This window comes from Eretmochelys imbricata, chromosome 3 (assembly GCF_965152235.1).
Source record: "Eretmochelys imbricata isolate rEreImb1 chromosome 3, rEreImb1.hap1, whole genome shotgun sequence".
NCBI lineage: Eukaryota > Metazoa > Chordata > Testudines > Cheloniidae > Eretmochelys > Eretmochelys imbricata.
Genome location: NC_135574.1, coordinates 188,753,609 through 188,780,446, shown reverse-complemented (window position 1 = coordinate 188,780,446; position 26,838 = coordinate 188,753,609). Strand labels below are relative to the sequence as shown.

General features: G+C 45.1%; 1 protein-coding gene across 1 annotated transcript in view; it reads left to right on the top strand.

Annotated features, from left to right (window-relative positions):
- Positions 1-26,838, top strand: part of FANCL (FA complementation group L) — an 85,789-nt gene that overhangs the window by 50,953 nt on the left and 7,998 nt on the right. The window contains exons 8-11 of the mRNA XM_077813967.1: positions 14,626-14,776; positions 16,291-16,374; positions 17,647-17,692; positions 17,777-17,858. Coding sequence (XP_077670093.1) covers positions 14,626-14,776; positions 16,291-16,374; positions 17,647-17,692; positions 17,777-17,858 — 363 coding nt within the window. The remainder of the gene's footprint in view (positions 1-14,625; positions 14,777-16,290; positions 16,375-17,646; positions 17,693-17,776; positions 17,859-26,838) is intronic.

Genomic DNA, 26,838 nt, shown 5'->3' with positions numbered 1-26,838 from the left:
AATGGCGGGAAGGCGTATAGCAGCTGACGACCATGGAATCATGAACGCATCTGCGACTGAGCCTGGGTTGTGACCCCTGAAGGAACAAAAGGTTGGGCGCTTCCTGTTGGCCCGTGTGGTGAACAGGTCGATTTGGGGAAACCCCCAACTGTGGAAGACGGAGTGGATGATGTCTGGGCGATTCGACCACTTGTGCATGAGGAAACTCACAGACTGTCCGCCAGCATGTTCTGAATGCCTGGCAGGTATGAGGCCTGGAGAAGGATGGAGTGGGCTAGGCAAAATTCCCACAGTAGGAACGCTTCCTGACAGAGAGGAGACGATCAGGCTCCGCCCTGCCTGTTTATATAAAATATGGCCATGGTGTTGTCTGTTGATACCGCTCCATAGTGGCCCTGCAAGTGAATCAGAAAAGCTTGGCAGGGGAGGCAGATTGCCCTGAGTTCTTTGATGTTGATGTGTAGAGCCAGTTCCTCTACCTGCCATAAGCCCTGAGCCGTCAGGCTTCCGAGATGCGCTCCCCAGCCCAAAGGAGACGCATCTGTGACTAAAGTCAAGGTGGGTTGGGGTGGGTGAAAGGGAACTCCTGCGCCTACCATGTGGTGATCCAGCCACCACCGTAGGGAATCGAGAGTGTGCTGAGGGATGGTCAGCACCATGTCCAGACTGTCTCGGCCCGGGCGATACACAGACGCAAGCCATGCTTGCAAGGGTTGGCATCATAACCTGGCGTGTTGAACCACATAAGTGCAGGATGCCATATGGCCTAGCAGCCTGAGACGCTGCCTCGCCATGGTGGTGGGGAAGCTGCAAAGGGTGCTGATTATCTGCGAGAGGGCCATGTGATGTGTCTCTGGCAGGAATGCTCTCGCTTGAGTTGCGTCCAGAACAGCTTCGATGAACTCTATCCTTTGAGTTGGGGTGAGCACCGATTTGTTAATGTTGAGAATGATACCCCGTCATTCGAACATGTCTCTGTCTGCACCTGCGATTCCACCTGCTGACAGGAGAGGCCCTGAAGGAGCCAGTCGTCCAGGTAAGGGTAGACATGCACTTGGTGAAGACACGAGGCGCTGTGCACAGCCCGAATGGGAGGGCTGTGAACTGATAATGCACCGTGTTCACCACAAAGCGGAGGAACCGTCTGTGAGCTGGAGTTGTAGATATGTGAAAATAAGCGTCCTTCATATCAAGGATAACAAACCAGTCTCCCAGTTCTAGGGAAGGGATAATTGTGCTCTGGGAGACCATGCGGAACTTCAAGCTGACTATGAACTTGTTGAGCTCCCGCAGGTCCAGGATGGGCCTGAGGCCCCCCCTTCACTTTGGGGACGAGAAAGTTTCAGAAACCCTTGCCTTTGAGCTTCTGAGGAACCTCCTCCACTGCTCCTAGAGTGAGGAGAGCCTGGACCCCCTGGACAAGAAGTTGCTCGTGAGAGGGGTCCCTGAAGAGGGACGGGCAAGGGGGATGGGAGGGTGGGAAGGAGCAGGATAGAATACCCTGCCTCTACTGTGCAGCGCAGGCACCGGTCCGACGTAATAAGGGACCATGCACAGTAGAAGCAGGATAGACGGTTCAGGAAAGGAGGGTGAATAACTGGGTTGTGGACTGGTAATCCGTCCTCGTGCGCACCTTCAAAAGGGGTGCTTAGGGCCCAAAGGGGGTTTGGATTGTCCCTGGTCTTGCCCAGAGGGAGGATGCGACAGCTTGCGATGAATGTATCTACTTCTCCTGCGAGAGACGTCCTGTCTGGGCGTAGGGGGGAAGGACTGCTGTTGGGTGGTCTGCGGCTTAAAGGGCTTTCTCTGGGTGGCCAGAGTGTGCATGCCGAGGGACTTTGTGTTTCGGGAGTCCTTCGGGCTGTGCAGTCTGGAGTTCGTTTGTTCAGCAAATAGGCCCGGGCCATCAAAGGGAAGGTCCTGTAGCGTCTGCTGAACCTCTGGTGGAAGGCCAGAGGATTGGAGCCAGGCATTGCACTTCATTGAAATTCCGGACACCAGAGTACGTGCTGCTGAGTCCACAGCATCAAGGGAGCCTTGGAGGGAAGTCCAGGCGACAGCTTTTCCCTCTTCGGCCAGTGAAATAGAGTGGTGCCAGGGAGAGTGCTTCTGTGGCCCGGGGGACCGGCGGCTCCTGGGTTGGTGTGCCGAGTCCTTCCATGGCACCGCAGACGGCATCGCAGGAGGAGCACTCCTCACCGAGGCAGTCGGGGCTGGGTCCTGCTGCGGATGGAGGGCTGACTCCATAAGGAGTTGCTTTAGGCGAATGTCCCTCTCTTTCCTGGTGCGAGGCTTGAAAGCCTTGCAGATTTTGCACTTGTCCGATTGATGGGCTTCTCCCAGACACTGGAAGCAGGAGTCATGGGAGTCGCCTGTGGGCCTAGGCTTAGCGCAGGAATGACAGGGTTTGAAGCCCTGGGACGGCATGCCCCGAGGCCCTGCGGGGCGTGTGTTGTAGGGGAAGCCCTCCCAAACTGCTAAAGACTACAATTAACAACTAAGTAAGAACTGTTAACTAACAATGGGTATACAGAAATGAGCAGAAGAGCTAGGGATTAGTGGGACACTTGCAAGCAAGAGACCACTGTTCCAACAACTGTCACTGGCAGCAAGAAGGAAGTGAAGTGGGGGGTCAAGCTGGCAGGGTCATATATAGAGTGCCATACCGGTGCCGCTCCAGCGGGCTCCACAGCCGGCCAGACAAGTAGCTGCTAGGGAAAAGTTTCCAACAGCCGTGCATGCGATGCGCGCACGCAGCTAACTGGAATTGATAGGAGCAAGCACTCCAACAACAACAACAAGTTACTGCACAAGGTGAATAATCTCACCTTTGTGTAGACAAACGCTTTGTGCTTAAAGAACTTACATCTATTTACCTCTTACAACATTTCCTCGTAAGTAAGTCCCTCATTCCTCCAATTATTTTTCTTCTTGGAACTCTGTGCTTTGCGAATATCTTTATAGTTTTGAGGTGCCCAGAAATTAAAGTGATCTTACCAGAGCCTTATTCAGAGATCTCTCCTTCCTGCTGTCTTGTTTGCTTCTACAGTCCAAATTTTCACTGGCATTTTTGTTGAATTAACTCAAAAATTTGCTATTCACTATCACCTCCAGGTCTCTGCACACTACTGCCTTTGGGGTTCTGCCTTTCATTGAACAAATATTTGAACATTTGTGTGTGTTTGCTTCCCCCTAGTTGTATTAGTTGGGGCTTTTTGGCACACTGCAGGCCAACATAGCTATGCTGGTATAAATATGAGTGGAGACCAGGCCTCGAAAGTTCTGAAAGTTATGGTTTTCAGTTCGCTTTTTTAAAAACATAGGAAATAGTATACTGATCACAGCCTTAATCTTTTTATGTAGTTAAGTCAAGCACTCAAATGTTGGAAATCCCAGAACTAAGGTTGTCCGTGCAGTTTACTTTGGCCCCCTTGCAAGTATGCATTTCGGTAGTCTTTAATACATGATCACATACTGTTTCTTCTACAATTTTTTACATTACTATTCTGTGCCTCCATTCTCCATCTGTAAAATGGTAATATAATTATTGTAATAGGTGTGTTGTGATGATAAATACGCTAATATTTGTGAAGCACTGAGATACTATAATAATAAGCATAAAGGAAAAAACACTGAGAAAAAATTAGTAATTGTGTAATCAGAGCAAGGTTTGAATGATGTGCAGCAAATAAGGTATGGGGGGGCGTGCACTGAACAAGGATAAAATGAAATATTGAGGAACTGATCATTCAGCAAGCATAATCCATCTTGTGCACTGAATGAGGACAGGGATCCAGTGCAAAAAATAGTTTTTAATTACATCATCGCATAGTATCATAATGCATGTGTATAACTTATCAGGGGAGTGAATTAAGATTGCACGGTAAACCTTAATATATCTAACTTTGGCAAATTAACAACTTGTACCAGTACTAATTATTAGTAATATTGTTGGAGTGCCTTGTAGATATAAATAACATGGAAAGTTATATTCTGTAACAAAAGATTCTCAATTTCACTTTTTTAATGTGAACTGTTTCTGAAAGATTTAACTTCAGCAACATTTCTTATATGTCTACCCTATATATTTTGCATGGTTGGAATGAAAAACTAACAATTAGAGGATGGAGAAATCAGTTTGTTTTGACTGATCAATTTAATTTTGATAGTGAAGTAGGTAGGCTACCAGTAATATACAAGATTAAGTACCTTGCTCTTCCAAGGTATATTTATGAGAGATTTTACCAGAGTTCCACTGTAATTTTGCAAAAGGTTACCAAGAAGCAGATTGTTTGTTTGTATTCTTCGAGTGCTTGCTCATGTCCATTCCCTTGTATGTGTGTATGCACGCCAGTTTTTCCCTCAGTGGTATCTGTAGGGACCAGCTCTGGTGCCCTCTGGAGTGGCACGCATATGCACTGATATAAGGAATGCCGCCAGCTTCCTCATTTCCTCCTCTCCCCCCCTCCCTTTTTACCGCCAGTGACAGTGTTGGAACATCTCCTTCCCTTGGCAAGCTTTCCTATCTCAACTGTGCCTAGTAGCGAATTTGTTGTATATAGTTGTTAAAAGTTCTACAGTGTATAGTTCCCTTTGTGTTCAGTTAAAAATAATTAGTTAGTCCCATACGGGACTTAGCCTAGGGATAGGACATGCTCTGGTCTCCAAGCTTCAAACCTTGTGACTGCTGCAAGAAACCTGTGCCAGTCGGTGATCCACATAGAAGCAGCCTGAAGTGTTTAGGGCAAACCCAAGTGAGTGACAAATGTCGCATTTGCAAGAGCTTTCAGTCGCGGACCAAAAAGGAGCGGGACATTCATCTCCAAGCGCTCCTTATGTAGTGTGTCCTTGCACCGGCCTTAGAGCTGACGAGATCAGACTCTGCTCCAAGTACTGCGGCCTCAGTGCATAGCATGCCTCTGGCACTGACCTCCGACCGGCACTGATTCCCATCCCTGTTGTGACATAACAGTGGTGAATATGAGGGTGCCAGGGGTGTAATTAGGATATGTTTTGTACAAGGTATGCCTTGTGAGGTATCATTCTGTAAGTCTTTAGACATTAATAACTTGTTGGACTGTATGTGCTACCGTCATATGTGAAGTTATGAAGTTTGGCTATGAATGTGTTACTGAAACACAAGGTTGAAAACACCCACAAGCATATGTATAACAATGTTAATGGTTTATTGAGGAAATGCACACAAGCACAAGGAATACCCCGGGAACTGTGTACAATGGAAACCTCTCAGAGATCGCACTACACAATGGGAACTGTTTGACTCCAGGTCACAGCAAAAGAGCTTTCCAGCAAGTGGGAAGAAGATATAAAAAGGGGGACAATGGTACCTCACTCTCCCTACAACAACACATCTGGAAACACCTGAGGGGGAAGGACTGAACTGTGGAAGGTGATAGTTCCAGCCTACAGGAATTGTTAGCCTGTGTATGAAAACCTGGGAAAGCCGAGGTTACTTGTGTCTTAAGAATCTGCCAGCCTGCTTATCACGCAGGGTGAGAATTTGCTAATTCATATCCTACCTATCTAGTGTGTTAAGCTCAGTTTGCGGTTTTGTTTATTTACTAAAGTAATCTGCTTTGATCTGTTTGCTGTTACTTAAAATCTATCCTTTTGTAGTTGTTTTTTGTTTTGTCTAAAACCAGTGTGTGGAAATTATAACTTGGGGCAGAAAGGGAGGGGGTGAAATTTATGAGTTTACTCTGTACAGTTCCCTGTGCAGTGCAAGAAGATATAATTTTGGGTTTACACTCCAGAGGGGGTGCAGGGTTTAGCAACTGGGAGATGCCTTAGCTGAGCCTTCCCATGCAGAGCTGATCTCAGCATCTGTGTGAAGCTGCAGCTAGGTGAGTCTGTATCTGTGTATGCAGATGAAAGAGCAAGCTTGGCAACTTATCACAGCACCACAATGTGAAAAGGAGCCCAGGCTGGTGGGTCAGGCTGGCTCAGTGGTATCCCAGTTCCAAGTGGCACCCCGGGGAGAGCCTGTCACACCCGGTACCAGCTAAAAAGCAGAGAGAGGCTGGGAAAAGGCATTCTTCTACATCTCGTAAAGGGAAGGAGAGGGCCGGAGGAGAGCAAAGATCTGCGCGGGGCAGCTCTTCTGCTCTGGATGGTGGCCAGGCTCCAGCTCCTGTTGAGCTGTCAAGCTTGCTTCAAGACCCACCCGCCACCCTAGGAAGCGGCAGAGGCACTAGGCACCTGGCGGTGCTGTCCACACCAGAGGCCTTTCAAGCCATTAAGGACATATTGTCCGTTCTGGTGCCACCCATGCTAGCCAGTGAGATGCCCCATTCGAGTGGTAAACCTGCCCTGGGATCTTTCCAGCGGTCTCCATCAGTGTGGCACCGCTTCCTGTCATAGGGGATGCCCTGCCAGCTCTCACCTGAACAGCACTGTCAGCCCCCAGATGCGGGTCAGCTTACCTGCCAGAGTTCCGGCATCAGTCCCTGGACTCTAGGCAGTGTTTCTCAGGGTCCTGGCATTGATTGCCGGCGGTTGGGTGCAGACCTGCAGAGACGCATCACCATTCCCCTGAGCTGGAAGCATCCAAGTCGGTTTCCCATTCCACGGCACCACTCCGGAGGATCAAGACACCGGTTCCTGGAGCCCCATCACCGGTCTTTGCATCACTTGTATCGATCACCATTGGCACATCAACAGTTTCCAAGACGTCAATCCCAGTCTATGGAGTGACACCTTTCTCAAAGCGTAAGGCATCGATAGCCGGGGTACCATCGCTGATCCGCTGAACGCTGCCGCCAGTCACCAGAGTTACAGCACCAAGAGCCATCATCCCAGTACAGATCCCCAACAGAGGTCTGTGGAGAGAGCTGACGGAGTCAGGGTACACAGGTGGCCTTGGTACCATCCTGGTCCCCAGACAAGTTTCTCCCACCTCGGGCTCTGACAGTGAGGAGGAGGACCTGCCCGCAGGCTAAGGCCACCCATCTGGGTCATTGGCATTCCCCTCTGGGCCACCAGTGGCCGCACAGCCCCAGGGCCAGTTGCCGGCCCCTGGCAACTATGGATCCTTGTGGGTTTCCCTATCCATTGCAGGGACATCGGTTGATCTTAGGGGCTTCTGAAACACTGTCAGTGACAGTCTCACGCCTGCCCCCGACTCGGATGTGGAGTCGAAGCAAGCTCCCCAGGGACAGCCAGCCTCAGCTGAGGCTCCCCTGGCAGAAGCAGTGGAGTTGGACCTGTCTCCTCCTCATCTGCGCCCGATGAAGCAATAGCGGAGCCTTCTCCCATGGTCCCCTGGTTGTGTTGGCAGCCAATGAGCGCAATAGACCGGGCCAACTGGGATCGAAGCCAAAGAATAAGGAGGCAAAGAGGCTCGATCTCTTTTGTAGAAAGATTTATCCTACCTCCAGCTGACAGTGCCCAAACGTCAGGCCTTGTTTGGCCATTATGGTTTTAATATTTGGCAGTCCATGGCCAAGTTCATGGACTCGCTGCCAGAGGAGCCCAGGAAGCAATTCCTGGCTATCCTCACTGAGGGCAAGGCTGTGGCTAGGACAACCCTCCAAGTGGCCTCAAATGTGGCACATTCTGCAGCCCAGACCATGGCTCCGGCCATTTCTATGAGGCATGCGTCCTGGTTGCAGTCATTGGGCCTGTCGGTGGAGGTTCAGTAATCTATCCAGGACCTCCCATTTGATGGCCTGGCACTGTTCTTGGAACAGACGGACAGTAAATTACACAGCCTAAAAGACTCTAGGGCAGGGGTCAGCAACCTTTCAGAAGTCGTGTGCTGAGTCTTCATTTATTCCCGCTAATTTAAGGTTTCGCGTAATACTTTTTAACGTTTTTAGAAGGTCTCTTTCTCTATGTTTTTACATACAACAATAGTTTAGTATTATATTAAGTATATATTAAGGTTTTAAAAATGTTTAAGAAGCTTCATTTAAAATTAAATTAAAATTCAGAGCCCCCCAGACCAGTGGCCAGGACCTGGGCAGTGTGAGTGCCACTGAAAATCAGCTCGTGTGCCAACTTTGGCACGCGTGCCATAGGTTGCCTACCCCTGCTTTAGGGCTACCTTGCGCTCCCTAGGACTTTACACGCTGGAGCCTGCAAGGAAACAGTTTAAGCTGCAACAGTCCTACAGGTTCAGGAGCCAACCTCAATCAGAGCCCTTCCACAGGAAGGGCAAGGGCTATAAGCGCTTGGAGGGCCATCAGCCAGCTTCCTCAGCTCACTTGAACTCTACCCACAACCAACTGGGTAACAAGGAGGTATTTTGAGGATGCACTTGAGGGCGACCTTTCAGCCTGTGTCCTGGATACAGCACCCCTGTTATTTTCCAACTGTTTGTTTCCTTTCCTCCCTGTCTGGGCCTCTATAACATCAGACCAGTGGGTTCTCAGCACAGTAGTAAGGGGATATACTTTCCAATTCATTTCTATACCTTCCTCCCACCATCCTTCCCCATCCCTCTTCAGGGACCCTTCTCATGAGCATCTACCTGTCCAGGAGGTACAAGGCCTCCTGCAGGTGGGAGCCATGGAGGAAGTCCTTTGGCACTGGAGTGGAAAAGGGTTTTACTCCTGCTGTTTTTTAATCCCAAAAGCCAAGTGGGGCCTATGCCCCATCCTCGACCTGCAGAAACTCAACAAATATCTCAGGAAGTTGAAGTTCTGCACGGTCTCTCTAGCATCCATCGTTCCTTCACTGGATCCTGGAGACTAGTATGCTGCCCTCGATTTGAAGGGCACTTTCACACACATTCCCCAGACACAGAAGGTTCCTGTGATTCCTGGTCAGGACCATGCACTATCAATTCACAGTGCTCCCATTTGGCCTAGCAATGGCACCAAGTGTGATTACAAAGTGCATGTAAGTAGTGGCGGCCTACCTCAGATATCAGGTTATCGAGATCTACCCATACCTCGACAACTGGCTCATAAAGGGCGCTCCAGAGTCCAGGTCCAGTGCAGCATCGAGACATTGTAAGCTACCTGTCAAGCTCTGAGCCTGTTGATAAAAGAACAAAAATCAACAATGGTTCCTGTTGAAAGGATAAAGTTTATTGGAGCGGTCTTTGACTATCTGAGCCAGAGACCTTCCTACCAGAGGTCAGGTTCAGGGCAATGTTAGATCTGTCTGCCAGCATCACTGCCCACCCGCTCGCCATCAGGTCTCCCTGATATCAGATGCATCCAACCTTGAATGGTGAACACATCTCGGTACACTGTGAATGCAGGAGCTACGATCAAGAGCTCACGCTTAATTTAAACGTCAGGGAACTCAGACCCATCTGTCTAGCTTGTGTGGTGTTCTTTCCCCACTTACGCGGTCGGGTAGCGCAGGTGTTGACAGACAACATGGCCTCCATGTTCAATGTCAACAGATGGGGTAGGGGAAGGGCAGGAGCTTGTTCGTCAGCTCTGGGCCAGGAAACCCTTTTGCTTTTGGGAATTCTGCATCTGATATGTGATCCACCTGGAAGCCTTGCACCTCCCCAGCATCCAGAACACACTGGCAGATCGCCTCAGCAGGTCCTTTTCTCATCACGAGTGGTCCCGCCACTGGGAGGTTATCAGGATGCTCTTCCAGAAGTGGTGAGCTCCTCGAGTAGACCTGTCCACCACCAGACAGAATAGAAAGTGTCATCAGTTCTACTCCCTGCAAGGCCTCAGCAGAGGCTCTTTCTGACGCCTTTCTCCTGCCTTGGTCAGGAGACCTGATGTACGCCTTCCTGCCAATCCCACTCATCAGAAAAGTTCTCTTAAAGATAAGAGGGACAAGGCACAGGACATTGATTTGCCCCAGCATGGCCTCGCCAGCATTGGTTTGGCATGCTCATGGACCTTGCTGTAGCAGCCCCATGGGTGGTTCCCAGCCGCCCAGACCTGCTCTCGCAGGATCACGGTCAGCTGCTGCACCCGAACCAAATCTCACTCCACCTCACAGCATGGATGCTGCATGGTTGAATCCAGAGGAGCAAGCCTGCTCTAGTCAGGTACAGCAAGTTCCTTTGGAGAGCAGGAAGCCCTCCACCAGAGCAACTTACCTGGCAAAGTGGAAGCATTTATCCTGCTGGAGCAGGGTATCTCTGCAAACCAGTCATCTCTGCCGTCCATTCTGGATTACCTGCTTCACTTAAAGCACCAGGGCCTCACCTTCTCTTAGATCAAGGTTTATCTGGTAGCTATATCAGCCTTTCACCCTCGTCTCGAGGGTAGATCAATATTCTCACATGACATGACTATTAGGTTCCTGAAAGGCCTTGAAAGCCTCTTTCAGGTGGTCCGGGACTGGGACCCCGTCTCCCAATGGGACCTCAACCTGGTCCTCTCCAGGCTCATGGGCCTGCCCTCCGAGCATTTGGCTTCTTGTTGTGGAAGGTCACATTCCTTGTAGCTATTACCTTAGTGAGACGAGTGTATGAGATTAGAGCTCTTACTTCGGAGCCACCGTACACCATGTTCTACGAGGACAAGGTTCAGCTGCAGCCCCACCCAACCTTTCTGCCAATAGTGGTATCGCACTTCCATGTCAACTAGGATATTTTTCTTTTGGTGTTCTGTCTAAAGGCTCACTTGACCAGCGAGGAGAGGTGTCTGCATACCCTAGATGTCAGGCATTGCACTGGCTTTCTACTTAGAGCGCACCAACCCCTTCCGTATATTGACTCAGCTCTGTATTGTGATAGCCGACAGGATTAAGGGTCTGGTGTCCTCACAGATGATTTCAATCTGGATCACCATGTGCATCCGTATCTGTTACAGATAGCGCCCCCTCCAATAGCAAAGGCTCATTCGAGAAGGGTGCAAGCTTCTTTGGCTGCTTTCCTGGCACAAGTCCCTATCCAGGACGTATGCAGGGCTGCAACGTTGTCCTCTGTGCACAGGTTCATGTCTCATTATGTCATCAGTCAGCAGGCCAGAAATGACGCTGGCTTTGGCAGAGTTGTGTTGCTATCGACACTTCCATGAACTCCGACCTGCCTCTGTTGGTACTGCTTGGGAGTCACCTACAAAGTAATAGACATGAGCAAGCACTCAAAGAAGAAAAGATGGTTACCTTCCGTAACTGTTGTTCTTTAAGATGTGTTGCTCATGTCCATTCCATGTCCACTCCTTCCCCTCTGTCAGAGTTCCGTCAGGAAGTAACTGAGGGAGTGGGGTTCCGGCAGCGCTCCTTACACTGGTGCATACACGTGCCACTCCAGAGGGCGCCAGAGCTGGTATCCTACGGGATACCACTGAGGGAAAAACTTCTGGCACCAGTGCATTTGACAAGCACGCATGCCTACAATGGAATGGACATGAACTACACATCTCGAAGAACAACAGTTACTGAAGGTAACAGTCTTTTATTTGACCTCATGAGCAAACACCTTGTTGGCACAGCCCAAAATAGCATCGGTAGCACTGTTTTAAAAGAACAGTGGTCAAAAATAAACTGGTTAATGAAGTATAAAGGAGTGATACATTTTTCATGGTTGCATGACAAAGTAGTATGATGGATTTAAATAGATATAGATATAGATAGGCATACAGAAAAAGCCAGTTGGCAACATCAGTGAAGCATACAAATAAGATCAAATGAACAGAGCATTAAAAAAAAAAAAACACCAAAGGGGAAGAATTTAACTATCTTTTTAAGGAACATCATTGAAAAATTACAATTAGTATTAAAATTAATTGGATTTTAAAATTTATCTGTGGGTTGTAATCCCTTGATGTTTCTTTTTTCTACTGAAATCATTTGAATTCCCCAAAGATAAAGATAGCAATGATTATTAGAGGATTTATCTGTGTATGATGTAGGAAAATGTTTAAAAAAAAATCAAAATGGAAAGCAACTGTTGCAAGTACCAAAAAATTATGCTATTAATTTAAGTGTCATCAGAGCACAAAAGATCACATTCCAGGACTATATGAAAATTATTAAAATACTGGAAATAATAGTACTTAAGATGAAGATATTATACTCTTAGATCTGGTTAAGTGACTGACATTATTATATCACTTCAGGTATTATAAAAGTAACAAAATGCTTTTAAAGATAATAAGCGTTACATTTTGAGATTGGCAGTATCCACACTTTTCTGCTTAAGTGCTTTCCTACTTTAATATAATTTAATAACATTAGAAAAAACTCCAACATTTTATTTCCAACTTATACCTTTTCTTTTTACAATATTTTCTCAGATACAAAAAACAATGAAATAACATGCGCCAAGAAAATATTCAGCAACCCCCATCATTTTGCTTCCTTTTGTCCAGCTGACAGAGGAAAAAAAATGGTAGATAAAAGTTACAATAAATAGATTTTCTATATAATATATTCCTAAAAGGAATATTTTTGTAAATAGTTATCACTATTTGTTAATTTGATTTTTTCTGTGAGACCCCAAGAACTTCCAGGCCAAAATGATGTGAGATTTAAAATCATGTGACCTTTGTTACATATTATTGTCTTCCAAAATACATAATCCCTCATCCTCCATCTAGGGACACCTTTAGCATCACTGTTCTTTTCTCCATTTACTCCTCCTCCTCCCCTTGTTTCCCCCATCCACTTCTATTGTGTCAATAACCATCCCATCCAGATGATTCCCAAATCTACCTCCAAAGTATTCCCCTCTCTTCAGTCTCAAAAGTGCCAGTGCCTCTCTAAATTTGAGATGGCAGCATGGTATCCCAGAGAAGTAAGTCTCTACACAGCAAAGAAAACCTGCGGCTGGCCTGTGCCAGCTGACTCGGGCTCACAGGGCTTGGGCTGTGGGGCTGTTTCATTGCTGTGTAGACTTCCTGGCTTGGGCTGGAGTCTGGGATCACCCCACCCCGCAGGTTCATAGAGCCTGGGCTCAAGCCCGAGCTCAGAAGTCTGCACAGCAATGTGTAGCTCACAGCCCAAGGGCCCAAGTCTGCTGTCATGGGCCAGCCACGGGTTTTTCTTTGCTGTGTAGACATACCTTATATCTTTCTACTTGATCCCTTTCCAATAGTCTCTCTCTAATTTCTTTGACAACTTTTGCTATTTTTCCTGGCTCCTAGGCTTGCAAGCTCATTCTCATCTTTGACTCCCCCCCCCCCCCTTCTTTCCCCATATCCAGTCACCATGTAGGTTTCTTTACTTCCTCTTTTAATATAGACAAAGTACATCTCTTACTCTTGATCGCTACTCCAAAATTTTTATCCATGCCTTGATTCTCTCATATGGACTTTTGGAACCTTCTGCTCTCTGACTTGCCTATCTCTTTCCCTCTTTCACTTCTTCCCTCTTTGTATTATATCCCAGTCATCTTAGTGGGTCAGCCAAAGTGGAGATACAGAGACCAGCTTTGCATTTATCTAGTATGTGTTATATATAATTTCGCAAGATAAATACTTTCATTAGAATGATTGCAGTTGGAGATGTAAAAAAAGAAAAAATTCTGCATTTTGTGTCTGAAATCATACCCAGACTGGAAATAGAAGAGCCATTTTTTAAACTATTTAATTAAAATTAGCTAAGTAATCTACGAAGGTTTTTTTTCCTAATGGACTGTTGATCAACATTATTAAATCCTTATGAAGAAATAGTTCTTCTCAGAGCCAAATTTATTTTTATAAAGTTGTCTAGGATCAAAACTACTATAGCAATATCTATTTGACTGAAACAAATATAAAAAAATGTGTTATTTGGAAATGCAGTTGTATAATTTAATTTACTAATTGGAAGAGTTTAAGGGTGTAAACTCTTAAAATCAACTGGAATTACTGTAGATTTAATTTTTTATCAATCTTTTGAAATTAAATATTTAAACGTTTACATTCTCATTGAAGGGATTGAGGGCTGAATTCTCCGGTCTGTTAAGCAGTGGAAATTGAATCTGCTATGCCTCTTCTGCAACTTTAATTTACCCAGGACTAGATAACTAAACATCACTCCCTTTCTCACAGACACAAACAGTGGAGAATTGAGACCTGAAACCATACTAGCAGGTCAGACTTTTTAAAAGGAAATAATTCCTTCTAGAAATCACATTTTGGGATTGAAATAAGCAATTTTCTGGCCACACAATTGTTTTTGAGACGCAAAGGATGCCTTTTATATTAAATTCATCTACAAAAGACTCTGACTACTGTTTGACTCTGAATAAAATCTTTTGAAAAGTTTAGTTTGGAGTGGGAATCGCTGCATAGGAGTCAAGAAGGCAAACTGATAAATTAACAGCAGATTATACTGAATTTTACTCACTCCTTACTTAGAATGCAGTTGTTATGAATATGTAATAAAAATACTTCCAGGTCTTAACATTGATTTCTGAAATTAATATTAGGTTTGAGAATGGCTACCAACTTCACGAATGCTATACCTTAGATACATCAGAATATAACAAAATTGTATTAGAAAATTTAACAGTACTTTTTGAGTACATTAAAGTTATCAGTAGTTAATATTTGTGTGGACCATTAACAAATCAAAAAAAGCATTTTGAGTACTAACAGGAAAAATGTTGACCCTAGCACACTGCAGTGTATTTTACAGCGGGTTTTGTGCTAGATTTAAAAACTTTGAAATGCTGTCATTTTTTAAAAAGATCATTCTATATTGCTATTGGTAGAGTGCCATGTAACTTGTTAAAATTTTCTTTTTTCTTAGAGCTCCTTAATAGACATTTATAATCAGTTCTTGGCAGCATTAGAATCACTGAAAGAATTCTGGAATGCTATGGATGAAATTGATGAGAAGACTTGGGTACTTGAGCCAGAAAACCCCACACGGAGTGCCACAATGAGAAGAATTGCAATAGGTAGGAAAACAGGAGAAGGAATGAAGTATTTTTTTTTTAAACAGAAGTGAAGTTGATTTTTTTGCTTTACTTAATAGAGAACAAGGAATAGGAAAAGAAAGGTTACACTTTAAAAAAAACAAACTATTACTTGTTGTATAAAACTAACCTGAGGCAGAATATTGAATTTTTTGGGGAGAAAGTATAATTTTGTATTTTTAGTTTTACATTTAAAGTTCTGATATAAATATTTATAAATTACAAACACAAGTGTTGATGAATTCAAAACTGAGGACACATTTGTGATAATCCTATATAAGAGATATTTCAGTATAGGATTTTGAAATAGATTGTGTATAAAATGGATGTCCATTATAGAACAGAAGAAAAATTAGTTTACTTTTTAAAAGTTATTCACTACTAATTGTAATGTCAGAAAACTAAATTTTGTAATACATTTTAGGTTGTACTGTAAATATTTTTTTAATATGAAACTGTTTTTGGAAGGATGAAAGAACTGGAAATGCAGCTGTGGGAGAGGGGAAGAGGATAACAGCTGTGGGTTAAAAGGAAAAAAACAGAAGGTGGAGAGAAGATAAAAGGCATGGAATAAACTATAACTATATTAAATAATACAAAATATACTTGAATTAAGACTAAAGCACTCTGTGGCTCATCATCAGAATACATGGAATTACAGCCTTAATATGTAAAGAGTACCTTAGTTATTTGAAAAGTAGGCACTTACCACTGTCCGCAGTCAAAAATAGAGAAAAAATGTATCTTCGGAATGAGAACTCCAATTTTTAGCTTAGCATTTGTATAATTATATACTGCGATGTTGTTCAGTGACAAGCGCCAGAAGTCTGATGGTACATGATAGAACAAAAATAAAACAAATTTAAGTTCCTGAAAGTTGGAGGAATATTAACTAGCTGCAAAGTAGGGAAACAACAGAAGTAGGCAGTACCCACTCTGAGACTGCAGCTTTATGCAAACAACTGTTGAGCTGATGGCTGAAATGATAGGTCACTCTTTCCCCTACTTGACAGCCCAGAGACTGCAGTGAGTCTGCTTTTGTGTAGCCAGCTCCTCTCCCTTCCAGTCCGGTTGGGCCCTCTCCCCTGCCTTTTCCTGATTCCTGAGAGTATGTCTATGCTGCAGTAAAACACCTGCAGCTGGCCTGTGTCAACTGACTTGGGCTTCAGGGCTAAAAAACTGCAGTGTAAATGTTTGGGCTCTGGCTGGAGCTGGGACTCTGGCACCCTCCCCACTTGCGGTTTATCAGAGGACTTTAACTCACTGCCTAGATAAAACTTGTTTATACTGAACTAAAATTTGTAGTCATGAACACCATCAGTTCAGAATTCTAAGCCAAATAGCTTACTTTAGCCATCTAAAAGCTTTAACAATGTTCATAAAACTACAGGTGTGCTCAAAACAACTCATTTGAAAAACATAAGTACTTTCTCTATTTGCGGTTATAAAGGAAAGCTTTACACCTTCCATTTAAAATGCATTCTCTCTCATTTCAGAAAACAATGTTTCCATAAACTTAGAGGTAGATCCCAGGCACCCAACTATGCTTCCTGAGTGTTACTTTCTTGGAGCAGACCACGGTAAGGTCTTTCATATACGAAATTTCATATACAAAGTCATTTCTCAATCTTAGAAGCTAGGTCTGTTTTAAGGTAAACTTAATTTAGTGGTTTCAGGCTCTGTCTTGTATTTAAGCAAAGTTTAAAATGTCAAAAAAGAAAAAGAGTACTTCTCCTTTTCTTTTTGCGGATACAGACTAACACGGCTGCTACTCTGAAACCTTTAAAATGTCAGTATCTCTTGCATATACTTACACAAAACAATACAAGAGTGAATTCACGTCATGCTGTTGTGCACTGTTAATGTGTTAAAGTCTGGCAAATTAAAATGCCACAAATTGAAGAATACTTTAAAAATACAAAAAGAAAAGGAGTACTTGTGGCACCTTAGAGACTAACCAATTTATTTGAGCATAAGCTTTCATGATCTACAGATCACTTCATCGGATGTAGGAAGTACTCCTTTTCTTTTTGTGAATACAGACTAACACGGCTGCTACTCTGAAACCTCTAAAAATACAGTTATGAGAAAAGTGACTAACTTGACAACTTATTTTTCTCCTGTAGGCACTGTAGAAGTCATTCAGCTGTAGGAGAGTAGCTAGATTGAGTTTTAGCTATTATACACAGTCAATAGAATTGTTAATTACATTCTAGATACAGGGTCACATCCTGTCCTGACTTTTCCCACATTATATATGGGGATGATACACAAGCTGTTTTTCCCCCAGCTTGATTGTCTGATACCACGCTGAGTTTGCAAGGATAACAAAAACACAAAACACTTAATTCTTTTAAGTTCTGATTGAGTAAATGTATTCTGCAAGTTACTGAGAGAAAGGTGGAACCCTACAATATTTTTTTAGTCCTTTTCCAGCAGAATCACAATTCAGGAGATGCCATGTGTCCTGCAGAGAATTATTCTGAAAGATAATTATCTGACCACATCTGTGATTATTTTGCTTGTTTTTTTTGTTTTTTATAAATAATCCACTGTAAATTCCCTAATGTCTTTCCCTCGATTTTCTATAGCTCCTGGCCATGAGGGGCAATCATACCTTTGGTGTACAATGTCCCAAAACTTAGTGCTATTATCATTATATATGACTTTTCAAATATGATAACTGCGAGTCAGATTTGTAAATGTATTAAGATGCCTAGTGGGATTTCAAATGCATTGGCACCTATCTGCATATTTAGGTGTCTAAATACCTATAAAAAATCTAGTTGTAAGCGCTGAAATGCGGGGGAAGTCTCTTCCTGTGAGTAATGTAAATATGTGTAACTTTGTAGTGGTAAATCCTTTGAGAACGAAGCTGAACAACAACATGCACTTGTGGTAAGTGTTTTCACTAATACAACTTTAGTTTAAAATCTGCATTTTGCAGTTCCATGTGTTAAAGTCTCTTTCCTCTACTTGCAGGGATCCAGATATCACCCTATTACAAAATTTGAAAGAAGTTTTAGAAACTGATTTTCCTTCTCGTGCTGTGCTAGAAAAGACTGTAAGTGTAGTTTTTTGTTGATGCTCAATCTTTATTTCTGAATACTATAGGCCGATGAAAATTAAATTGTCACCTTATAACTGCCAGCAAAAATAAGAGTCGGAAAGGATGTAATTGGATTAGTAATTTGTAAAAAAGGCTTCTGAACATCAAGCAACAATTGTTCGCTTATTAACAAATAGTAATAAGTACACACTTTCCTATGGTCTCCACAGCATTAAGGTGATTAATTACAGGCATCAACATTAAAAGGGGAGGAGAAAGTTCCATAGAATCATAGAATATCAGGGTTGGAAGGGACCCCTGAAGGTCATCTAGTCCAACCCCCTGCTCGAAGCAGGACCAATTCCCAGTTAAATCATCCCAGCCAGGGCTTTGTCAAGCCTGACCTTAAAAACCTCTAAGGAAGGAGATTCTACCACCTCCCTAGGTAACGCATTCCAGTGTTTCACCACCCTCTTAGTGAAAAAGTTTTTCCTAATATCCAATCTAAACCTCCCCCACTGCAACTTGAGACCATTACTCCTCGTTCTGTCATCTGCTACCATTGAGAACAGTCTAGAGCCATCCTCTTTGGAACCCCCTTTCAGGTAGTTGAAAGCAGCTATCAAATCCCCCCTCATTCTTCTCTTCTGCAGGCTAAACAATCCCAGCTCCCTCAGCCTCTGCTCATAAGTCATGTGTTCTAGACCCCTAATCATTTTTGTTGCCCTTCGCTGGACACTCTCCAATTTATCCACATCCTTCTTGTAGTGTGGGGCCCAAAACTGGACACAGTACTCCAGATGAGGCCTCACCAATGTCGAATAGAGGGGAACGATCACGTCCCTCGATCTGCTCGCTATGCCCCTACTTATACATCCCAAAATGCCATTGGCCTTCTTGGCAACAAGGGCACACTGCTGACTCATATCCAGCTTCTCGTCCACTGTCACCCCTAGGTCCTTTTCCGCAGAACTGCTGCCTAGCCATTCGGTCCCTAGTCTGTAGCGGTGCATTGGATTCTTCCATCCTAAGTGCAGGACCCTGCACTTATCCTTATTGAACCTCATCAGATTTCTTTTGGCCCAATCCTCCAATTTGTCTAGGTCCTTCTGTATCCTATCCCTCCCCTCCAGCGTATCTACCACTCCTCCCAGTTTAGTATCATCCGCAAATTTGCTGAGAGTGCAATCCACACCATCCTCCAGATCATAGTACTAATAGGGTGGAAAATCCAAACATTCTGTTATGGATATTGATGATTTAGAACTCTAATTATGGAGGTAGATCTGCCTAGAGGGGCAAGAGGCCATCCAAATAATGGTGCTGCATCTTCGAGTAGTGTCCTTGTGGGTGCTCTTCTGTCGGCGTGCTTGTGTTCCTGTGCTGCTGATCGGAGAACTTTGGTAGCAGTCAGTTTCACCCATGCATGCGCTGCTCCTCTCCTGCCACAAGGCTAGCCAGCATGCGTGGGCAGTGCCTCTTCAATTCCTTCTCAATCGTCCTTGGCTAGAAACAGAACTAGAGCTGTCCATTCATGGATTGTTAACTCTTAGAATTGCTAATTTTAGCTTCTTTTGAAGCCCTTTTTCTTTCTTTGCTTCATTACATTTTATTTTGGCCATTGCCTAGAAGAAAAGAAAAGGACTTTGTCTTTTGTTGACCCCCTGTCGGGGGGGCCTGGACAAGGATATGCCTGGTTCTCTGGGCTTCAAAAAGTGCCTCAGGTACAAGGGATCTATCCCAGTTACCGATGGACATTCGCAGTGCATTTGCTGTCTGGGGAGAGAAACACATTCCACAGAAATGTCCAGCAACTGAAGCCCACATCCAGGAAGGACAGAGAACTGGGGCTCAAATTCCTACTCATGGAGTAAGTCCTTTAACCCTGGAGTCTTGGTGGCAACTGTCCACTTGGAAGGGAGGTGAGCTGAGAGAGATGCCTGAGAGCCACTCATGTAAAGCCTCTTAGAAAAGGTCCGTGAGTCCCCATAGCGGGTCGTGATCGAGCCAAAAATGATCCCTGTCTCGGTCAGTATCTTCAGTACCAGTGGAACCAAATCTGTCTAAATCTGGTACCCACAGCATGTGTGGTACTGAACCGATAGGGCAACTCGGAATGCCTAGAGACCCAATGGGTGCAGGCAAAGAAGCAACGGTCCCGTGTGGGCATGAGAAACATAGCCTTCCCTGGGGCGGATCTTCTTTGTCAGTCCAGTCATCAATACCCATACTGCCACAATACTGCGTTCACCCAGAGCCCTGGGCTCACCGATGATCTCCTGCCACGCACCCCCCTTTTCGTTGTCTGAATCAGAAAGTGAGCAAGAGGACCTAGCTTCCCAACGCCTTTCTCACCCGCCATACAGAACCCAGTTTCACTATGGACCAGTTTCACCTGGTGGCATACCACCCTTCTGACCCACAACATCCCTAGTATAGGCAACTGTGGTACCAACCACTGCGCCCCTTCCCATCACAGTGGCTGTACTGGGACCTCGGCAGGCCCAAAGGCAACAGGCCTCCATCACTGATGGTATGGCATACCAACAGCTGCGGAAGTACCCTCCTTCAGCTGCTGCTTCAAGGGCCTCTGAACTCCCCGAGCAGGCAAGGGAGGAACTGGAGGCCAAAGTCGAAGAGGAAGTCACTCCTCCAGCCCACTTCTCATCATTATCACCAGATGAGACTGTGATGCCCCCTTCGCCATCTGTGGCAGATGACTGTAAGCTGTTCCAGGACTTGGCACAGAGGGTGACAGAGGCCTTTACAAGAGGTGTCTGAGTTGCGCCACTAGCTGGTGGACATTCTGCATTCCTCCACTTCCTCCAGAGTGCTCCTTCCCTATTAATGAGGCTCTACTGGATTCTGCCAAGGTGATATGGCAGGCCTCTGCATCCATCCCACCAACTTGTAAGAGGGTGGACAAGAAATATGTGCCAGCAAAGGACACAGAATTCCTGTTCTCACACTTGCCTCCCAATTTGATCATTGTGGATGCAGTTAACTCTAAAGGCTGCCAAAACCACTTTAAGTCCACCCCTTATACCAGGACTGGGAGCACCTGGACCTGTTTTGCAGTAAGGCACACGCCTCAGCCACCCTTCAATTCAAAGTGGTGAACTATCAAGCCTTCTGGGCTAAATATGACTCAGAACTATGTGAAATGTAGTTATTTTATTGAAATATTGAATAGCTCCCCCATTCTCACAAGGACCAATTTAAGGCCTTGGTTAACAAGGGCCAGCTGGTGACAAAGTGTCGCTCCAGTATGCATTTGATGGTGGCACGTTCTATTTTGTCTGCATTGTGATGAGACAGACCTCGTGACTTCATCTCTTTGACTTCCCCAAGGAGGTCCAAACGACAGTGGAGGACTTCCCTTTTTAGGGGACAAAATTATTTGCTGAAAAGACAGATGCCTCCCTCCACATGTTAAAAGATTTGAGGGCCACTCTTCAATCCCTTGGGATTTATACACCTGGATACAAAAGAAAGTACAATACTCATCTCAGTAGTCACAATATCCATCTCAATATACACAAAGATCGCATGAACCTCAGAGGAAGAAGCCCAGGTTCTCCAGATGAAAGACGTTGGGATCTCAGCAAACTTCCTCTCAGCCCTCCACCTCGAAGAAATAGTTTTGACATGCTGATTGAGGTGCCCATAGAACTCTCCCCTCATTTCACAGTGGAAAACACCCATCCCTTTGGAGATCATCTCGCCCCGTTCCACAGAATCTGGGAATGGATAACCTCCAACAAATGGGTGTTGGAGATCATCTGAGATGGCTACTCCACCCATTTCTCCTCCCTCTCCCCCTCCCAAAAACCCCTCCCCATCCCTTCTCAGGGGCCCTTCTCATAAGAGCTTCCTATGTCAGGAGATAAACCATCTCCTCAGTGTAGAAGCCATAGTGCGAGTATCCACACATGTAAGGGGCAGAGGCTTCTAATTTTGTTACTTCCTGGAGACCCATACTGGACCTCAGAGCGCTCAAAAAGTTTATCAAGGCTCAGAAATTCAAGATGGTCATGTTATTATCATTCGTTATCATTAGAAAAAGGAGACTGGTTCTCGGCCCTTAACCTCCAAGATGCTTATTTTCACATCTTGATCATATCGAGCCACAGACGTTACCTCAGGTTCATATTAGGTCAAGACCACTACCAATACAGAGTACTCCCTTTCGGCCTTTCATTGGCCCCAAGAGTATTCTTCAAGGTCCTTTTGGTAGTGGCGGCCCATTTATGCTCTCAAGGCATCATGATTTATCATTACCTGGACTGCCTTCTCAGGGCATGGTCCTTTACAGAGTCCCAGCAAGTCACTGAGACCACACTAGACCTGTTTCAGAATCTGGGTCTACAGATAGATAAACAAAAATCTACATTAATACCGGTAGAGAGACTAGAATTCATAGGAGCCGACCTTGACTCCATTCCTCCCACATCACAGATTTCTCAGTCTCTCCTCGTTGATAGACAGTACAATCCATCCCCCAAATTTTGGCCAAACATTGCCTCCAGCTCCTGGGCCACATGGCCATGAGCACATCGGTTATTGCTCATCCCAAACTATGCATGAGATGTCTCCAAGCATGCTTTTGGTTCAGTTTACAGGCCGAACAAAGACAACATACGCAAACTACTATCAGTGCCCACCAGGGTCAAGCAATCCCAGTAAACGTCTGTACAGGAATCTGTTTGTTCAGTCTTCCCCATCTCTACTCCTAACCGCACACATCTCAATGGTCGCACAATACAGGACAAATGGACTCCAGGTGAGAGATGCCTCCACATCAACATGTGGACTTGCTTCCTCCTGCTGATCAAAGACATGCACAAAAGGGTCATGACGGATAATATGGCCTGCATGTATTACACAAACCATCAGGGAGACACCAGGGCTCATTCCCTGTCTGTAGAACACTAAAACTATGGAACTGATGCATCTCCCATAGTATCTTAATATCAGCTGCCTACTTATCAGGAATACACAACATGACGGCAGACAGTCTCAGTCCCAAATTCCCACATGACCACAAATGGGGGAGAGATTCGGTGGTACTCCACAATATATTCTGACAGTGGGGTATACCGGTAATAGACCTATTCACTACTTACCAGAACAAGCAATGTCCACAGTACTGCTCTAGAGTGGGGATCGGACGACATTCCATGGAAGATGCCCTCCTCCGTCCATGAGCCAAAGGCCTTCTTTACGCTTTTCCCCCATTACGTCTAATATTGAAAGTCCTGTTGAAAGTGAATAGAGCGCAAACATACTGATTTCTCCCACTTGGCCCAGACAGATGTGGTACCCTTGCCTGTCACAGCTGGCATTATGTCCACTGCTGACTCTTCCAATCACTCCTTATCTTCTGTCGCTGAAAGAGACACGCACTCTCCATCCCAACCTGTGGATTCTGTGTCTCGAAGTCTGGCTCCTTCATGGTTCCAGCACGTAGAGACATCTTGCTCTGAGGAGGTATAGGACGTGTTATTGCACAGTAGGAAAGGAGCTACTTGCCATACCTATCTACAAAAATGAAAGAGATTCCAGATCCCAAAAGTGTCATGCCTAATACATCCACCCTACCAGTGATCCTGGACTACCTTTTGAGTCTCAAGAAATCAGGACTTTCTATTGGTTCACATAGCAGCAATTGCAACCTTCCCTCCGCAGACAGAAGGATATTCAATCTTCTCCCATCTGACTATGAAGAAGTTTATCAAATGCATAGCAAACTTCTTCCCACAACCCAGACTTCCAATGCCTCAATAGGATCGCAACCTACTATTAAAAGGTCTGACTAGGCCACCATTTGAACCCATGGCCACTTGTTCATTAACTCACCTTACCATGAAGATGGTGTTTCTCATCGTCATCACCTCTGCAAGAAGGATTGGGGAAATAGCAGTTCCAGTGTCGCATTCCCCTTTCACTGGGTTCTTCCCTGACAAGGTCATGCTTAGACCACATCTGAAATTCACTCCCAATGTGACTTCTGCATTTCACATAAATTAGCTTATTTAGCTTCCAGCCTTTTATCCCAAACCTCATCAGGATAAAAAGAGCCTTCAGAAAATTCTCCTCTCCATTGCAGATAGGTCAAAAGGCACAGTGATTTCATCTCACTGACTCTTTAAGTGCGTCTTGGACTGTATTAAATTCTGTTACCAATTGCATAATGTAACTCCCCCCGTCTTCAATACGCATGCATTCTACAAGGTCGGTCTCCTTATCCTTTGCCCAGGATATCCCTATATCAGAAATCTGAAGAGCAGTTACCTGGGCATCTGCACACACCTTTACAGAACACTATGGCATCCTGGGGATTTGGCTTCAGACTCCAACTTTGGTGCCACAGTACTATCATCGATATCAGACTCGACTCCAAAGTCACAATGTCCAGTGGTGGGCACTGCTCAGGAATCACCTACAGTGGAGCCACCCATAGGGACACCTCTCGAAGAAGTTACCTTGTGCAATAACAATGGTTCTTCAAGATGTGTGCACTGATGGGAGCTCCATGACCTATCCTCCTCCCCTCTATTTTGGAGTCCTCGTAGTTGACTGTGCGGTAGAGAAGTAACTGAGGAGAGATTGCTCACGCATGCTGGCTAGCCTAGTGGCAGGCCGGGAGCGACGCATGTGCGGGTGGGACAGACTACTACCAAAGCTCTCTGATCAGCAGCCACAGACAACCTACAAAAAGAAAAGGAGTACTTGTGGCACCTTAGAGACTAACAACTTTATTTGAGCATAAGCTTTCATGAGCTACAGCTCACTTCATCTGATGAAGTGAACTGTAGCTCACGAAAGCTTATTCTCAAATAAATTTGTCAGTCTCTAAGGTGCCACAAGTACTCCTTTTCTTTTTGTGGATACAGACTAACATGGCTGCTACTTGACAACCTACAGTGGAGCATCCACAGGAGGACACATCTCAAGGAACCAGTGTTACTGCACAAGGTGAGTACCTTCTTTAATGGAATTAATCACAATACAGTAACTCCTCACTTAACGTAGTTATGTTTCTGAAAAATGTGACTTTAAGCGAAACGATGTTAAGCGACTCCAATTTCCCCATAAGAATTAATGTAAATAGAGGGGGGTTAGGTTCCAGGGAAATTTTTTTTGTCAGACAAAAGGCATTATATACATTTTAAACAAGCAGTTTAACACAGGTAGCCTGATATGTTTTAAAAACAATTTTAAACAAGCAATTTAATACAGGTATTAAACAGGCTGGCAGCACAACTATCAGCTCCCCTACGTGCCCTCCGACCCCCTCAGCGCCTCCGGCCTGCCGGCAGACCCTGTGAATCAGCGCCATCCCACCACCTCCTGCCTGCAGCAATCAGCTGTCTTGCGGCGTGCAGGAGGCGGTGGGGAGGCTGCGCACCATATCCTCGCTACTCCCCCCAGCCTCCTGAACGCCGCAAGGCAGCTGATTGCTGCGGGCAGGAGGTGGGCACTGATCCGCGGGGTCTGCCGGCGGGCGGGAAGTGCTGCGCGGGGGGCTGCCAGCCGTGGACAAAGCAGGCGGCCAAAGGATGTTCTAGGGGAGCACTGCACAACTTCAAATGAGCATGTTCTGTAATGGAGCAGGGATGTAAGATGGAAACAAAGTTAAGCAATAGGACATTAAGTGAGGAGTTATTGTACTATAATTCTGGATTGAGTGTGGCTCTCACGTATGAAATTTGACAGTTCTTAAATTAAAAGCTAATATCTGACTGTGAGGCCTTCTGTCTAATACTGTGAAAGTTCACTGTAGTTAAAAGCATGAGGACTGTCTGAAATAATTAAGTTAAACTGCATATCAGTCAACAGTGGACATTGTTTTTAGGTGCATGAAATCATGCTAGGACAAAAATGAACCTTTTGCTGAATTATCAAATCTCTCAGGACAGGTAGGGCTCCTCAGTCTGGAGAAGGAAAACTGATCTGAAACCCTCATCTATGGGTTAAATAAAGCCTAGTTTGGGCAGCAGGAAAAGCAGTACCACCTCTTATTCGTCCATCTGGTCTATAGCGATAAGATGGGGAGAGTTTGGGCATTCAACTGGGGAAAGGCCCTCTCACTGTGGTACATGTCAGGGACACCAATTAATGCACTATAGTTTCTGGCACAGGGTGACTACATGGGTGCAAACAATGTTTTTCTTTTTGGTGAGTTACCAAAGGGCAGTAGTAGATATTAGCAAGGGCTAATGCTAATGGTGAGAGGGCATCTTAGCCCTACGCCAGAAGTTCACGCACCTTAAGCCTGGCAGCCCCAGCATCTGAGCTGGGGATTTCCGGCAGTCAGTGTCTGAACAGTCCTGTAGAGGGTCAGGGGACTACCACTTAGAATGAAGAGTCAGTGAATAGCAACAACCTGCACAGCCAAAGAATTCCCATATAAGTAGCAACACTGAATGTACCCCATTTGACTGACAAAGGTCTGGAAGTAGCTGATATGATCGTAAGGAGAGTATTTATGTTCTATACCTGCAGAAGACACAGTGAATGGGGAACACAGTGAGGGAACTGGGCTTAGATTGTAAACTCTTCTGTGGTAACAAAAGCAGGTGTAATGGAGTCAGGAGGGTAGTGAGAGGAGAGCTGAGAAAGAACAATGATTGAAATTATTAGAGTAAGTGACCGACTGATGGCTGTATAGATCCAAATTAAGGAGCATATTCTGTTTGTGATATCAGTGTATGCACCTCAAGAAAGATGCAATGAAACAGTTTCCCCTAAGACTTGCAAGCACTAGTGGACAGAGCTGTGCCAGACGAGATGTTGGGTGACTTGAGTTATGGAAGAGACCAGCAAAAACAGAAGGGGTAATGTGCTTAGGAAATTCCTGTCTAGGCACTATGGAATGAGGAAGGGAAACTATTACTAGACCATATGTAATGTCAATCAATGGGTGATATCCAGTCCATGGTTCCAAAAGAAGATGAGTCATTTGGTCACGTACATCAGTAGAGGAAACAAA